At 69.2% G+C, this 16073-nt stretch overlaps 2 protein-coding genes across 7 annotated transcripts in view; both read left to right on the top strand.

The window, feature by feature from the left end:
• Positions 1-1440, top strand: part of RPS6KA2 (ribosomal protein S6 kinase A2) — a 100537-nt gene extending 99097 nt beyond the window's left edge. For all 5 annotated transcript variants that reach the window (XM_054697971.1, XM_054697970.1, XM_054697972.1 and 2 more), the window contains one exon: positions 92-1440. In XM_054697971.1, the coding sequence (XP_054553946.1) occupies positions 92-217 (126 nt within the window). In that variant the 3' untranslated portion in view covers positions 218-1440. The remainder of the gene's footprint in view (positions 1-91) is intronic.
• MPC1 (mitochondrial pyruvate carrier 1) overlaps positions 1-15713 on the top strand; it is a 197826-nt gene extending 182113 nt beyond the window's left edge. Inside the window, exons 1-5 of one of the 2 annotated variants that reach the window (XM_037520706.2) lie at positions 8088-8165; positions 13366-13369; positions 14470-14566; positions 14964-15096; positions 15459-15713. In XM_037520706.2, the coding sequence (XP_037376603.1) occupies positions 8095-8165; positions 13366-13369; positions 14470-14566; positions 14964-15096; positions 15459-15480 (327 nt within the window). In that variant the 5' untranslated portion in view covers positions 8088-8094 and the 3' untranslated portion in view covers positions 15481-15713. Of the gene's footprint in view, positions 1-8087; positions 8166-13365; positions 13370-14468; positions 14567-14963; positions 15097-15458 lie in introns of those variants that run through there. The other variant, XM_054697974.1, reaches the window with a different exon arrangement.
• Positions 15714-16073: the final 360 nt, after the last annotated feature.

The following is a 16073-nucleotide window of genomic DNA, read 5'->3' as shown; positions in this document are numbered from 1 at the left end:
CCACTCTGGATGCCCAAGGCCCCCGCATCCATCCAGCAGGGCACCGAGGCTCCGCATCTACAGCATGGTCACCTGCCCCTTGGTTTTGCAGGGCGCCGTGGCCGCCACCTACTTCGCCCTGAACAGAAGCCCGCAGGCCCCGCGGCTGGAGCCGGTGCTGTCCTCCAGCCTGGCCCAGCGCCGCAGCATGAGGAGACTCACCTCCACCAGGCTGTAGCAGCCAGCGGGCATGCGTGCCCCTGGGGACACGGCCGGTGCCAGCGCCGCCATGACTGTGCCCTGGGCCAAGGTGCCGCGCTTGCGTCTGACGCAGCCTCCCAATGCCTTGCTGTGCCAACCCCACCACCTCCACCCACCTGGGCTCTGCTGACGGACACTGCGCCCGCGCCCGTCCCACGCCTGCCAGGCCCCCGAGGCCGCACTTCTGCTCAGACGAACCAACGTCCCCCCCAACTGTCGAGGCTGTGCTGAAAAGACGCACCGGCCAGGCGGAGGGTGGTGGCCAGCAGCTCCGGCCATGTGGTCCAAAGAGCGGGTGGGAGTGCAGAGAGAGCCCCCCAGACGCCGGCAGCACCTCTGCCTCGACGACCACGTTTCCTGAGAGTGGCGTGTCCCCCGGGAGAAGCCGTCCATGCCCAGGCAGCTGGCGGTGGGAGGCCTCGGGGCTGCAGGGCTGACCACGGGCCGAGGGCTCCGGGCCACCCAGGGCGCAGCTGTGCCTTCGGCTTCCACTTTCTAGTCCGCGGAAAAGCTGTGATGTCGGCAGCCCAAGCTCTGTGCTGCCCCGTGCGTCCTCCCCGGGCTCTGCCGCGGCAGGAGGGTTAGGGCCCTGCTTCTGTGTGTGTGCGCGCCCTGCACAAGCGCCCCTTCACGTGTGTGTGTGTGTCTGGGGTGGTGACCCGAGGTGGGCGTGGCGTCTGCACAGGGCCGAGCGCGTGGCCGCCCGCCCGCCCCCACCCCGGCAGAGAGAGCTGGCCGGCCGTGACCTTTCTGGTGACCGTCCCCAGGGTGGGAGCCGGAGGTGCCAGCTGCGCCCCCAAACGGTGGTGGTCCCCAGTTTCCAGCTTCCCTTCAGTCCAAAAGAATAAGTGCCACATTCTCAAATTAGGTGGGTCTGATCCTCTTCAGGCCTTAAAACATTAACTTATTTCAGAAGCTTTAATTTATCCCGTGGGGTTTCCTTGCGGAGAATCTCAGAGCAGGCAAGAGCCCGAGGCGGGCCGGCCCCTGGGCCAGTCCCCGCCCCGCTAGGCCTGTCTCGTGTCTTCTCAACACAAAATGCTTGTCCCAAAGCTGAGGCAACTTCCGCCTGTAACAGTTTGGTTTCCGGTCTGTTACTTCACTGATCATCAGAGTCTGCGGAAAAACGGGGTCCTGCTTAGGCCCTGGGTCCCGCCCCTGGAGCCGACCAGCCCCGGCTCCACTGTGGGCCGAGGGCAGCCCTGGGGGCCTCGGCCCGGCCTGGTCGGGGGCTGAAGGCTGCAGGCACGTGGGCGGGAGAGCGGGGTGTGCCTGCTCCACCCCAGGGGGGCCGCCTCAGGGCCAGCCTGTGCTCCCCGCAGCCCCGCCCCGCCCCCCACAAGCAGCTGTACTTGAACGTCCGTGAAATACCTCTGCCCCCCCACCCCCCACCCCTACCCCCACTCTCCCGCTGGGGCCCAGACACAGGCGCCTGGAGAGGTCGGTGGGGCGTTCTCCCCGGAGCGTCCCCAGAGCAGTCGCGGCTGTGCTGGGCGAGCCCGGCCCCCCGCCTCTCTCCTGGCTCTGGGGCTCCAGGTGCGGCTGCACGCAAGTCGGATGCTGCCCTGCTCGGGCGGCGTCAGCCCCGTGGCGAGACCAGACTGAGGATCCAGCCCGCACTCGGCCCCACGCCAGGGCGGGCCTGTGCCCCGTCCCGAGGGAGAGGTGCCCGCCCCGGCGAGTCGCCCCAGGCCGCCCGGCCCTTGGGGGTCATTTGTATCTTCGAGCCTCTGAGATTCGAGACCGAGCGTGTCCCTGAGGGCGAGGCCGGCGCCCAGCAGCCTCCCCGCCCCGCGACCGGCCCCGTGACCAGCACTGTGTTTACACGCCCCGCGCCTTTCCAGCCCAGTTCATGTTCACGCTTTACGTTGTGTGTCTGAGAGGGGCGGCCCCTGTACAGGTATTTATTACGCTTTCCAGACTTTCTGAATAGATTTTTGGAATAAACACGGGTTTTATGAAGTGTAATATTCTTCTACGCAGTAGCCGCCCTTGGGACCCTCTGCACGGGGCCCGCGCGCCCCCGGCGCTGCACCGACGGCCCCGGGTGAGGGCGCCTGCAGCAGGGGGCGGCGAGGAGAAAGGCCAGCGTTTCCCATCCCGTCGCCAGTGCCAGTCATACAGGCGTGGCCCCAAGCAGGGCCTCGAGGCCTGCGCGCTGCCCCACATCCGAGGCCCTTCTGGCAGGGCCAGCAGGCGGGCCAGGCGGGTCTGGGGGGAAGGAGGGAGACCACGGTCACCCCCCAGTCTCGCACCCATGCTCTGTCTCCTCCCAGCGCCTCCTTCCCGGGCCCCCACGTTTCCCTGGGCAGAGCCAAGTCCGAGATGGTGGCTTTTCCCGTCTCTGCTCCACGCACCGCCCCCAGGCTGCTCCCTGGTCGCCGGGCCCCTCCGCTGCTCTACGGCTCCCCCAGTGGGCAGGGCCCCCGGGGGAGACCCCTGCGTGGTGCGCCCGCGCTGTAACAGGCCGCGCTGCGTCCCACAGCCCAGCATGCCCTGAGTCGTGCCGCCGCGGGGCCGGGCGTTCCCGAGAGGGTGAGGGGTTGCCCTGTCTGCTTCCTGCCGCTGTGCCCGCCCGGCCCTGCGTGTCCCCTTGTAGGACCGGGAGCCGGGTACAAGGCGCCGGCGGCCACACGGGGATACCCGACCCTGGAGGAAACACCCGTCTCCCACTTCCACCTGCGCCGCGGGCCCCAGTGCCACGTGGCCTTTAACCCCGCCCCGCCCCGGCCTGCGCGGGACCCCGCGGGGCCGCTGCAGAGCAGGACGCTGAGGGGCCCTGGCGTGTCTGCAGGGGCGCGGGACGTGTTTGCTGACCGTGAGCTGTGGGGCCCAGCTGTCTGACCCAGTTGTCTGGCACGACGTGGAGCAGGCGACCCTCCACAACATCCCGTCATCTCAAGAGCTGGGCCAAGGGTCCCCCAGGGGCGCCCCCCTCAGCCACTGCCAGGGCACAGCCACGCTGGCCAGGGCACCTCGCACTCCCAGGGCCTTGGCCACCGCCCCCACTTGCCCCTGACCCTGCCGAGTCTTACAATGGACACGGCTCCCTGTCCTCCGGCAGGTGCACAGGTGGACACAGCCGTCGACGCAGGGCCGGAAGCAGGCACAGCCGCGCACCTGCAGGCGTGGAGAGGCCGTCGCTGGGCCTGGGGCTCGTGCTGAGCTGCATGGCCCATCGCGGGCCAGCAGCTAGACCCCGCAGCGGGCTGCCATGGTGACAGGTGACTGCTGCGTCCCGCTGCTGCCTCCTCGCCTACCTGCTGCTGCTGGGGCTGAGAGCGGGACAGCAGGACGCAGGCGGCGGGGCCAGGCCTACAGGGGTGGACATGGTGACGCAGCCGTAACCGGCCGCGGGAAGGACAGTCCTCAGGCCCCGACGGCCGAGGGTGTCAGAGGCTGCGGGAGTACCAGGGCGTGGAGCAGAGCCGGGGGTGCACACGGCCTTTGTAGAGAGCCCCGTCCTCACAGACCGGCCCAGGCACACCCCGGAAGTGAGTCGTCTCACCGTGGAGACAGGAGCGAGCCCCCAGAGAAGAGCCCCCCTGGGGCCCGGCAGGCCTCGCTCTCAGCAAGCCTGTCCCTCTGGGGGAGCTCTCTGCGCGCTGGTGTCTGTGCCAGCCCTGCCCTGCCTGCCCTGCCCCCTTCCTAGCCCCTGCCCTGCCTGCCCTGCCCTTTCATAATAAACCGGCCCTTCGGCTGTCCCTAAACATCTCTGCCTGTGGGGGACTCGCCCTGTGCCTCTAGAGGGGGGCGCCGGTGGAACTTTCTCAGGGGGAGCCCGAGGGCCGGCTCCCTGAACCCCGCGCCCCTGCACGCCCATCACGCGCGTGTGATAGACGAGCCTGAGCGGCAGGTGGGACACAGTGTTTCTTGGCTCGCTTGGCGCTGTGGGCAGACTACATGCGCCTGGTCGCGTGCGGGCTGGTCATGTCATGCGGCCTGGGCCAGCCTGGGCCTCAGGGGGGCGCCGTCCTCCCCCACCCGGAGGCCTGAGGGCGGGTCTCCTCCTGTGGTCCTGACCCAAGGCCTCACGGCCAGGAGCAATCTGGGGGGTGAGCAGGGGAGGCGCTGAACTGAGTCAGGATAGTCTCTGCCAGCCGTTGGTGCGGGAGGACATCTCCACCGACAGTGCGAGTCCCACCCGCCGCTAGAGGCCAGAGTCAGCTAGAGGCCAGAGTCAGCCCGGAATCCAGCAGGCGGGCCGCAGGGGAAGCCCGCTCACCTGGCAGCACTCACTGGCAGCGCGCGCGTGGGCAGCTACCCCTCCCAGATGGGGCGGGAGGGCCCCGGGGACAGCCCGCAGGTCCTGCCCGGCCGCCTCCCCAGAGCTAAGCAGAGACCGGAGCCCTGCCACGGGGCAAGATGGGGCTGCCCGGGCTGTGCTGCCCCAGCTCTCGCTGTCTCGGGTGTTTCCGTTTCCCCATCAAAACCCCCTTGGGGGGCTAAACGCTACTTAGCAAGCACTTCAGTAGAGAAGCTCTTTACGTCCCTGCGGGAAAATGATGCAAAAGTGGTGACATGGGTGAACACACCTGGGGAGCCCCGAGGAGGATGCTCAGAGGACAGACCTGCTGGCAGGCCCTGCACCCACACTTCCACAGCACCCCCAATGGGGGGCCCTGCCGAGGAGCGCGGACTGGTTTGTGACTTAGTGAAATGCTGCCTCCGGGGCCGCCACACGGGGTCACACGCACACGGGGTCACACGCACACGTGGCCCCGGCCCTTCAGCGGCGCGCGCCGCTCTTACCCGAGCCACGGCCACAATGCCTCTGCTCCTGTCATCCACGACACTTCCCAAGGCCACATCCAGACCCTTTGTCAGGGCTCCCCCCCTCCCCCACGGCAGCACGTCCTTGCCCGCGGGCCCTGAGCGCAGGTCTCTGCACGTCCTCCAGCCCCAGCGGGGCCAGTGGCCGGCCCGCTCCCTGGAGCCCCCTCCCTCCTGCGCTGAGCCCATGCTGCCCCCTCTTCCCCCCACCCCCTTTCTCCAGTTGGAAGGCAGAACGCCCACCTGTCCAGGTTTACCTGAGCCCGGAGCAGCACCTGCCAGCCGCTGGGCAGCCCCGCCATGGGGCAGAGAGGCACGGGATGGGCGCACACAAGGGCCTGGCTGCTTCCCTCCCTGGAAAATCCTCCCCTCCCTCCTGGGCCCTCCCACGCCCAAGTCTCCGGAAAGCTTGACATGGACACCGGCCCACAGCGCGTGGAAGCAGAGACGTGCGCACCGGGCCGCTGGAGGTCACAGGTTCAAATCCCAGCTCCTGCCTCAGCACCCGCACAGGGTCAGTCAGAGGGAGGTGTGGCCCAGCCGGGACAGGACGGAGGGGGTGCCGGCCCCCTGGTCCCTCCTGGGGCTGGCAGGGCCCTGCGACGCCACTTCCTCAGGTAACTGGTGCTCCAGTGCAGCTTCCCTCTTGGCCTAGAAGCCAAAGAGAACGGATGAGGTCAAACCAAATATTAGCTTCCAGATCAGCCCAGAAGGGCACCCAGACCCGGCACCCGCCGGCGCGTGCAGCCTGAGCCAGCGAACCCCGTCGTGCCAGCCGCTTTGTAGGTGAAAGGTTTCTGGAGAAATCAACCAATGCGGTCGACTCCCCGCGTGCCGCCGGGTCAGCTCTCGGGTGTTGGGACCTTCCGCTTTAGCGCGCCACCACCTGCTGGTGAGCCTGAGGCCGGACGAGGCCTCAGCACCCAGGTCCCCAGCCGGTCCCCCGGGGGAGATGCAGAGCTGCAGCTTCTCAGGTGAAACTGGCCAAGAGGAGAGCAACCCCCTGGCCACTGCCCAAGGCCCTGTGGCGCGCCAGAGGGCGCCTGGGATGCACCCAGAGGCACCAGCAGGCAGCCCCACCTCAGGCAGGAGGGGGCGGGGAGGGGGATGCAGCTTATAATAAATTCACAGGCATGAAAACCTGTTCAACCGATGTTACGTAACCAGAATGTACATCCATTTCTCAACTGCTTGGACGTCACTTAGGAAGGGGGACGAGGAGCGGAGTTGGCAGATCTGCAGTGGCCCTAAGTGTCTCCATTCCGAGCCAAGGATGAAAGCAGCGGAGGGAAGCTTTGTCTGCCCGCAGGCCAACCGGCTTCTGCCCACAGACCTGTGAGTGCAGGAGGAGACACGGCGACCTGTGCCCCGAGAAAGAGGCCGCACGGGAGGGAGCCTTGAGTCCTCTCGCCTGGCTGCTGGGGGCCACAGAACCGATTTCTGCCACAAGGGCAGGCAGCCCAGCAAGCGGCCGGGCTCTGAAGGGAGCTGCTGTCACTCTCCCCGCGCCGCGCCTCCCGAGGACTCCTACCCAGTTGCCGCCTCACGCTGCAAGCAGGCACGCTGGCCAGCGCCACGGCCAGAAACTGTCCAGCTGATGGGCTTCCCTGGTGGTGCAGGGGTTAAGCAGAGCACACTGAAGCTGTCCGCAGCCGCTGCAGCATGTGTTTGATCCCCCAGACCCCTCCTGTCTCCCCGCTGCCCCCTCAGTGGCTCTGCCTGTTCTGTTCCCCACTCTGTCTCTGGGGAGTCCTCGCACCCCTGCACCTCTGGCCTGCACCCCAGCTCTTGTATGCATAAATAAATAAGTCTTTAAAAAAGAAAAAAGAAAAGAAATTGTCCCGCCGACAGGCACCGGCTGGGAGCTGCTGTTTCACAGCAGCTGAAACATCCGTGACCCTGGGGTGTTCGCTGGGCCTGGGGCCCGGCAGCTGGCGCTGGGCAGCTGGCAGAGTTTACCGAGGGTGGTTGTCCTGCGCCTGCCTTCAGGTTTCTGGGATGAAGGCGCGTCTGCCAAGAGGTGGACAAAGACGGCGTGCTCAGTAAAGAGGAAATTACTGAATAAAAACTACTCGTGACCCAGCGAGACGGGCACTTCGGATACAAATCCGTGATACGGGCCTCACAGGCCTCCCGCGGCCTCGCGCACCCTCCACAGCCCGGTCGGCCGAGGGGAGGCCGCGGGGCTGGGGGCGCTGCATGGGGGGGTGAGGGCACGGGCTGGCCACGGCCCCTCTCCTCGGGCTGCGTCCCCCGCTCCAGCAGGAACATTCCCCAGCCTCGCTTCCCGCCCCCAGCAGCACCCCAACTCTCCCCCAGCAGCACCCCAACTCTCCTCCGGCGCCCCGGAGACGACCCAGGCGTTCCTACCTCCACGCGCACAGCCTGAGGGCCCTTCCCCGCCGCCCCCGACCTCCACCCGCCCCCGCACTCCCCACCCCATCCCCCTCCCCATCCCCCCTCCCCATCCCCCTCCCCCTCCCCATCCCCCCGGCCGGCCCGCGGGCACCGGCGAGGAAGCCCCGCGGAGCCGCCTGGCCGGGCGCCCCCCCCCCCGTCCCCGGCAAAGGGATTTCCAGTGGAAACAGAAACGGGGGTCCCCGCCGCAGCCCAGGGGGTCGGGGCGCCCTTGGGGGTCGACGGCGGTGCCCCGCGAGTCGGGGCGCCCTTGGGGGGCGGGGGCCGGGCCCACGCGGGTCGAGGTGCCCTTGGGGGGCGGGGGCCGGGCCCGCGCGGGGCGGGGCGCCCTTGGGGCCCACGCAGGCGGGGGAGCCGCCCGCGCGTTTCCGAGGACGGCCGCAGCGCGGGGCGGGGGGCGGGGGGCGGGGGGCGGGCGCCCGGCAACCGCCAGCCAATCCCCGCGGCGCCGGCCATGTTCCCGCGGCCCCGCCCCCTCGGGCCGAGGGGCGGGGGGAGGGCGCGGCCCGCGCCGGCCAATCCGCGCCGCCGCCGGCCGCCCCGCGCCCTGCGATTGGACGGTTGGGCGGGGCGGGCGCCGCGGCGTCGGGCGGGGTCGCAGGGCGGGGCGGGGCCTCCCTCGGCGCTGCGCGTGCCCGGCGCGGCGGCGGCGCATCGGCGGGCATGGCGGGCGCGCTGGCGCGCAGGGCGGCGGACTACCTCCGCAGCCGCGACTTCCGCGACTACCTGCTCAGGTGACCCGCGGCGGGCGGGCGCGGGCGGGGACCCCGGCCCGGGCGCGGGGGGCGCGGGGGCGCGGGACGCGGGGGCGCGGGGGGCCGGGGGCGCAGGGGCGGGGGGCGCGGGGGGCGCAGGGGCGCGGGGGGCCGGGGGCGCAGGGGCGCGGAGGGCCAGGGGCGCGGGGGGCGCGGGGGGCCGGGGGCGCGGGGGGCCGGGGGCGCAGGGGCGCCGGGGGCCGGGGGCGCGGGGGGCCGGGGGCGCGGGGGGCCGGGGGCGGGGGGCCGGGGGCGGCCTCGCGCGGCCGTGACGGCGGGGCCGGGGCCGGGGCCGCGGCGCCCGCGGGTGTCCGCCCCGCGGGGCCCGAGCTGGGGCGCAGCGGGGGGGGGCGGCCTCCGCGGCGGATGGCGGCGCCCCAAGGGCACGCGGCGCGCGTCCTTCCCGCCGGGCCAGGGCGCGGGGCTGGGGCGCGGCCTCCCCCGTCTGGCCGCCCGGCCCGGCCCTGCGGGAGGGTTTGGTGCGCGAGAGGCCGCGCTCCCCCCTCTCCCCCCCCCCCCCCCCCCCCCCCCGCCGGCGCGGGCCGGGGGAAAGCGGCGTTTCCAGGCGCTGGAAGGCGGGAGCCGCGGCGGGACGGGTCGGCGCCGCGGGCAGCAGCCGGGGCACCCGGGACCGCGGACGGGCTCCCGTCCGGCCTGGCCGGCGCCGTGGTGCTGCGCGCGGCCCTCCCGCCCGGCGGCCGTGAGGCAGGAGTCCCGCCCTGGGCAGAGGGAAGAGCCGGGCAGCAGCTTCTCACCCCCGCGCGGCGGGGCGCAGCCTCGGCCCGTCCTTCCCCAGGCCCGGGACGCGCGCGGGCTCGGCCAGCCGGGCTCCGGGCAGGCCGTGGGGGCGGCAGGGCTGCAGCACGGAGCCGTGTTCCTGGTCCCTCCTGCCAAGTGTCGCTGGTTTTGAATCTTCGGGTTTTTACTGACGTTCTCTCCTTGTGGACCTTGTAATAGTGGCCGGCCAAGGTCAAAGGGGGGGAGACGAGGTCACTACTCACCGTGGGTCTCCAAGGGGAGGCCTCTCGTCCGGCGTGGCGTGTCCCCTTGGCCTGGGGCAGGTGCTCACCTCTTCCCTGGCAGGACTGGCCAGCCCATTCCGAGGAGGAGGGCCTGGCCTGGAGGGTGCCGGCCGCCCTGCTGGCTGCTTGCTGAGCGCCAGCTGTCCGGGCCCTGCCTGCTCCCCTAAGGTCAGCTGCACGCGGCGCGGCGGCACCTCTCCTTTCTCGCTCCGGTGTTGCTTGAGTAAAGCTCTGACTCCGTGAGGAAAGGCAGACTTGCAGCATCCAGGAAGGCCCTGCGATGGGGCACCTGACGACAGTTCAAGGGGGCGCCCCAAGCCAGGGGGCCCTGAACCCACAGCCGGTGGGCTGCAGCGCACCTCTCCGGAGGGGGTTCACTGCCCGTGCCGGGTGCAGCCCTCTGTGAGACTGACCGGCCCCTCCCTGGCCCGTCTGTCCCTCTCTGAACAGCTTGTTCTGCAGGTGTGGGGGGAGGTCGCCCCAGTGTGGGTGTGTCCGGGCTCCCCATCTGAATCACTGTTGTGCAGCCCCCAAAGTGGCCCGGCCGCCTTGGGGTCCCCGCCGCTCGGGGCTGCCCGCGACCTGCCACAGCCTCGGAGGGCACTTGGGGGTCTGGAGCCCAACTGCAGGAGCTTCCATGGGAGCCTCTTCCCCTGGACAGAGCAGCCTTCCTCCTGGACTTGGCCAGGGAGGCACCCCTGTCCCCACCTTCCTCGTGAGAGAAGAGACCCCCTCCCGGGGCGGCTCGCGGCAGGACGGGGGCTTCAAAGTAACATCCTTCTGGAAACAAAAATATGCCGAGCGGCTTCGCTCAGCTTCTTACTGGGTCGCAGCATCCCCCGTGCGCCGCCTGGCGCTTGTTTTCGTCCTTCGGACTCGCCGTTCCTGCAACTCCCTCCATTTTTTCAGCACAAATTTGACATCACATTTCCCACAGAGGGTGAATTTCTGTCAGTCAGGTTCTGGGAACACGGCTGAGATGACTTTCTCACGGAAGGGACCTTCCAAGAAGCAGGAGGAAGAGGCCGGGCCCGGCCTAGAATGGAAGACCAGACAGCGGCGAGGGCGGCCCGCGGGCCCGAGCGCCGTGAGCAGCCGCCGCCTCTGCTGGTCTGGCGCGCGGCGGGGCCGTGGCCCTGGGCTGTGAGCCGCGGGCTGGGGTCGCGCCCGCCTGGCCGGGCCGTCCGACAACGCGCAGTCTCTGCGTCTCCGTCGCCTCAGCCCCCGCGTCCCGGGCGCGCTCTTCCTCTTCCCGGCGGCTGCCACCCCTTCGCACGCCTGTCTTCATGGGGACTGAGAATCAAGAACTTTCTGGATCTCTGTTATCTTTTTTTTTTTTTTTTTTGGAAACGGTTTCCCTCCGGTCTTTCTTGGTAGAGTGAGAGAAGAGAGTCTTTTTTGCTCTTTTCCCCCGGAGTTTTGGATCAAGAATGGAGGAAGAGGGGCCTCCCTGGTGGCACAGGGTGGGGGGCGGGTCTCGGCGCTGTGAAGCTGTCGGCAGCCACTGCAGCGCAAGTTCCATCCCCGGCCGGGGAGTGACCCACAGGACGCCCCAGACCTCCCCTGACTTGCCCGCTGCTCCCCTCAGCCATGGATTTCAGTGGATCCACCTGTTCTGCTCCCCGCACTGTCTCTGGGGAGTCCTCTCACCCCCCCACACCTCTGGCCTGCACCCCAGCTCTTGTAGGCATGAATAAATCTTGAAAAAAAAAGAATAAAGGAAGAAGAGCAATTAGGTTTCCAGATGGGGCGTGTATTTTGGTGGCTGAGCCAGCCGAGCTCTGTGCAGATCTGCCCCAGAGAGCCCCCCTGGGGAGGCCGTGGACTCGATGCCTGCCTCAAGGAAGTTCCCTTCGGGAGGACGCGGACAGCAGGGCTTTAAAGCCCGTTCGCCATCTCGCAGGCCTGGCAGTCTCCAGCTCGGGTGGGTTCGCCGAGACCGTCCGCAGCTGGCAAGGGCCCTTCTGCGTTCACGGGGGCGTAGCTGCTCGGCGGCCTCCGGGGTCACCCTGACCCCAGGACAGGCGCGGCGGCGCTGCAGAGCTGGCGTCAGCCTGGGCCTCACATATCCGCCGCCTGAGAGGCTTGTCCAGCCAAGCAGAAAGCCTGCCCCGCTCCGGATGCCAAACTTGGGATGCCAAAACCGGACACTGGTCTAGGGCTCAAGGCAAAACAGTGGCGCCGAAGAACAGTGGGCCTAGCAGACCAGGCTTCCGGCACCGCCCCACACCTGCTCCCGGCCACCCAGCGCCGCCTGCCCTGCCCTCGCTGCCCCTTCCCTGCCATGCGCCTGCAACTCTGGGCGAAGCCCAAAGCTCTGAAGGCAGAACTGGCACCGAGAGTCTCAGAGCACCGGGACAGGCTCCGTCTCCAGGCCTCGCCTGCCAGACAAGTTAGTGCGGCCAGCACCTGCCGCGGCTGCCCCATCTCCAGCTGTCGCGCTTCTTCCGCCTCAACTCGGGCTGGAAAACCGGGCGCGGCTTGGCAGGAGATGGGAAGCGCCAGGAGGTTCCGGCGGCCAGAACTGCCTTTGGGAGGCCCCGGCCTGGCCGCCCACCCGCTCCGGCGCTGCCACAGACGGCTCTGCCGGGCGTCACTGGCGCAGTCGGAGCTGGCGGGGGCCCGTCCCGGCATCTCCAGAGAAGGCAGAAGGCCGCCAGTCGCGGCGTGAAAGCGGGAGAGACGCGGCAGGCCCAGGAGACGTGAGGAGGAGGAAAATGGGCTCAGAAGAAACTGACAGGCCAGTCCGGGTCCCCGCCGAGGCGAGAGCAAGACCAGCCCCGAGGAGCAGCGCCCTCGCTCTCACCCCCGAGGACTGGACCGCGCGTGGGGTCTGGACGGAACAGCCGAGGCTGCGCAGCCCCCACGGCCCCGGCTTCCGCGCGGGCTCACCGCGTCCCCGCGTGACGGGCTGGTCTCGTGAACTCACCGTCGTGAGGACAGACGCCGACTGGCCGGCCTGTCTCTCCCGGCCCGCCCGCCGCCCCAGAGAGCCCCGCGCCGAGCGCACTCACAGTGGCTCCGTCACGGCGGAGCTGTTGTCGCCATTCCCAGGCCGGGCGGGGCGAGAGGCGGGCGCCCTCCCCGGACCCCGTCTGCCCCGAGGCCCCCGCCCCGCGCGCCCACGGGCGGAGTCCGGTGCTGAGGACGAAGCTCCCCGACAGGAGCCGCCCCGGGTGTCGCAGCTCTCGACAGACACGCCCGGCTGCACGCTCGGGCCTCCTGACCGCTGCGTGGACACGGCCAGAACCGCATTTGGTTGCGAGTCTTGATGAAGGGTGTTACCATTTCATTCCGGCAGAGAATAAGTGGGTGTTTAGCACTTCACCTCGACAGAGAAAGTCAGCGCTACCAGCACGAGTCGCCGTTTCAGAAAGAAACGTGACCCGCTCTAGAACCTTCCACGTGCTTCTAGGTGGTGTCAGCTTTGGCCTTCAAAGAGCAGTTCGCTCAGCCCTGGCGGTGTCCACTGGTCGCTCCCCCGGGAGGTCCCTCGTGAGCATTGCACCGCCGGCCACAGGGCCCGGCGTCCAGGAGGGAGCAGGTGTGACTCTCCAGGCCCTTGGGTCTATTTTGGGGGCTCACCTGGTGATCATCTCTTAGCAGGCAACAGTGGAAAGTGCGTGTTCATGGGGCTCTGCAGCGCTCGGCTCTCCCCAGCCTGTGGTCTTGAGCGAAAGCCCGTGCTGCCCGCCCGCATCCGCCCCGCCCGGAGGCCGCCGCGCCCCAGGAACAGGTGCCTGCGGGCTGCGCTCGAGTCAGAGTATTTTGTGACGTGTTGGAGTAAATAAGCTTAATAAAGCTCTCTTGTTTCCTTTTACTTTGTTAATGCGACTTCTAGAAAATTGCCGGTTCCCTGTGCGGCTCTTTCTGGTGAGCTGCATCGTTTTCCCCGGAACGTTGCTCTCCTGCGGCTCGGCGCCGAGAGCTCAGGCTCACCTTTCCCAGGCTTAAGGGTGTGTCGGGCCGGTTGTCGCGGGAACCGTGGCTTCTCTGCAAGCGTCGCCGACCGGTCCCGTGGCTCCCGCGCGCTGCAGCAGAGGACGCGGAGCGCGGGGCCGAGCTCGGCGTGGAGCCCCGTCTTGGACGGCATCTCATCTTTTCTCTTCTTTCCCTCCATGCCTCCCGCCTGGACTCGGCCGCGCCTCGCCGCACAGCACGGTAAGACGGTCCCTCTCCTCCCTTCCAGGGCTGTGCCCCGGCGTGCGCGGGCGGCAGGCTTCCGGGCTAGGGGCTGGCCCAGTGTCCCTGGGCGTCTGTCCCCTCGGGACGCCACCACCTGCGGGACGGTGCCGGGGTGGCCATGGCCAGCAGTGGGGTGAGACGGGGGCGCTGGCCTGCCTGAGGGGTGCGGGGGCGCCATGACTTCCTGAGGCCAAATGACCTTCTTAGGAAACCCGCCTCTGCGCAGCTCGGTGCTGGCAGCCGGAAGCCCGCCGCCCGCGCTACGCCCCTCGCAGCCCGACTGCCGCCCTTCCCCTCTGCCCAGTGTGGGTGGCGCTGCAGGCCCCAGGCTGGCGGCTGAGCCCCCGCACCGCCCAGGAAGCGCCCGAGCAGGGAAAGGAAGGTCGGACGCCGGGGAGGGCCCCAGGAGACATAAGAGGCCCCTTCCCAGCGAGCGTCGGCGGCAGGGGCAGCAGGAGCTAGGGGTTCACGCCCGCGGGCTCCGCCCTGCCCCAGGGCCTCTGCTGCTGTCGGACACCTGGAGCTGCCCGCGGCGCGCCGGTCGGTTCTGCTGTGTGTGCTCCTCCGGATTCCCGCCTGCCTCCCGTCTGGCTTGGCTTCTGGCGACTCCTAGTTGGCGTGTGGTCAAGTGAGGGCCGTTGCCGCTGCGCAGTGCCCTGTGACCAGGCCGCCGAACACGGCCTCTTCGTATGTTAAAGTAGCTGCACGTTGTACACAAATAAAACACATTTTCATGGGCCAAAGCCACAGGACTTCCGCCTCCAAAATTAGACAATGAGTGGATGTGGCCCCTGCGCACCCCTCAAGGCATGGTGACCGAGGGGTGGGTCGTGGCTCGCCGCAGCGGCTCCAGGAAGCACAGGTCTGCGGGACCCGGTCCCTAGTCACACCCTCCATGTCCGGGGTTCCTCCCAAAGCCGCTGGCCCGGCGCCGGCTCGCACGCAAACGCCAGGGCCCGCCTCCGAGCCACCGTCCGGGGCTGCACCGCAGGCGTGAGGTGAAAACTGACACTGAGGACTCGCAGCCGCCCATGGCCCCCTAACTTTCCTCTCCTTCCCCTCGCATCTCTTGACAGCACTTCTGGGGCCCAGTCGCCAACTGGGGTCTCCCCATAGCCGCCATCAATGACATGAAGAAGTCCCCAGAGATCATCAGCGGGCGGATGACCTTCGGTAAGGGCGAGGGCGCACCCTGTGTCCCCAGAGGCTGCAGGCGCCCCGAGGCCGCTCCGACTGTGATCCTCCAGGGAGGCCGCTGTAAATATTTGCCTGGGTGCCAGGCTGTTTGCCTTTCAGGTGGAGCCGCCGCGTGCGGGGTGCGGGGGGTGTCCACTGGACTTTGCTTGGGAAGCCTCACGTCCCTGGGGCCTAGCTGGGGTCGGGAACAGACTCCCACACAAGGGGCTGTGGACACTGGGGGGCACGGAGACAAGGGCCAGGCCGCGCACAGCCCACACTGTCTTGTCCCGCCCAAGAGGGTTTCTCACTGGCCAGGCTAGCAGGCAGCTCTCCCCTCGGCCATGCCCGCGCCCCCGCTGTCAGTCACTGCCCCTCTGCTCTGCCGCCGCAGCCCTCTGCTGTTACTCCCTGACCTTCATGAGATTCGCCTACAAGGTCCAGCCTCGAAACTGGCTCCTCCTGGCGTGCCACGCCACCAACGAGGTGGCCCAGCTCATCCAGGGCGGCCGGCTCATCAAGTACGAGTAAGCAGCCCCTTGCCGCTGTGTCCGGGGAATCTGGAGCGCAGCTCCGGGCCCGTTAGGAGGGGCTGGGGGCCTGGGAGGAGGGCTGGGCGTGTTGGGGGTGTGGGGGTGTGGGTGATATGGTGGGTGATACGGGTGATATGGCGCGGGGGTGTGGGGTGGTGTGTGTGTGGCGTGTGTGGCGTGTGTGGCGTGGAGTGTGTGTGGCGCGGGGCGTGTGTGGTGTGTGTGGGGCGCGGGGTGCGCACACACCGGCCGTGGGCAGTCAGGAAACGTGACCCGAGCCCAGCTGTGTGAGCCCGCGGTGGCGGGGCGCCCCTGGGCAGCAGGCCTCACGGGCTGTCCCCTCTGCTTGCTTCCAGGATGACGAAAAGGGCCAAGTAACGGCGAGGCGAGGCCGCGTGGCGCTGGCGCCGTCTCCTGCGGGCCGTCGTCCGGGCCCCGCAGCCCCAGTCTTTACTGACCAGACTCTTTATGGACGTGGCCGAGACCCCGCCGACTCGTGGCCGCCCCGCCCTGGCTGCGAGCCGCCCGCCAGTGCACCTTCCCCGTGGGCCAGCAGAGCCCACGGGCCCACGTGCTGCTTCTCACAGGCAATAAACGACCCAGACGCTTGTCCGATGAGCGCGATTCTCCGCTGTGTGTGCCGCGGCCTCTCCCGGAGAGACCCCGCGGCGGGGGGGGGGGGGGGGGGGCGGTTTGCAGGGCTGGGGCGGCGGGCCTCGAGCAAGGCGCACTGTCCTCATGGCGCCTCGCGGCCTCTGAACCCCGCTGGCCCTGCGTGCCCCGGGTCCTCACTGGGCCCTCGGCCCTGGGGACAGACGTGGCTTCTAGCGGGTGGCTGGGCGCCGGCCCCCAGGCCCAGGCCTCGCAGGGAAGGCACATGCCCGAGCCCAGGCCAGGGAGGACAGCGCTCCTGAGGCACGCCCCGCAGGCGCAGGCTCCTCCCGCCACCCCGTCACCGCTCCTCCTGGGGC

The sequence above is a fragment of the Talpa occidentalis genome, unplaced genomic scaffold, assembly GCF_014898055.3.
Source record: "Talpa occidentalis isolate TD23 unplaced genomic scaffold, MPIMG_talOcc4v2.1 talOcc4.2, whole genome shotgun sequence".
NCBI classification, from domain to species: domain Eukaryota; kingdom Metazoa; phylum Chordata; class Mammalia; order Eulipotyphla; family Talpidae; genus Talpa; species Talpa occidentalis.
Note: the sequence above shows the minus strand (reverse complement) of the source record. Positions and strands in the feature narration are given on the sequence as shown.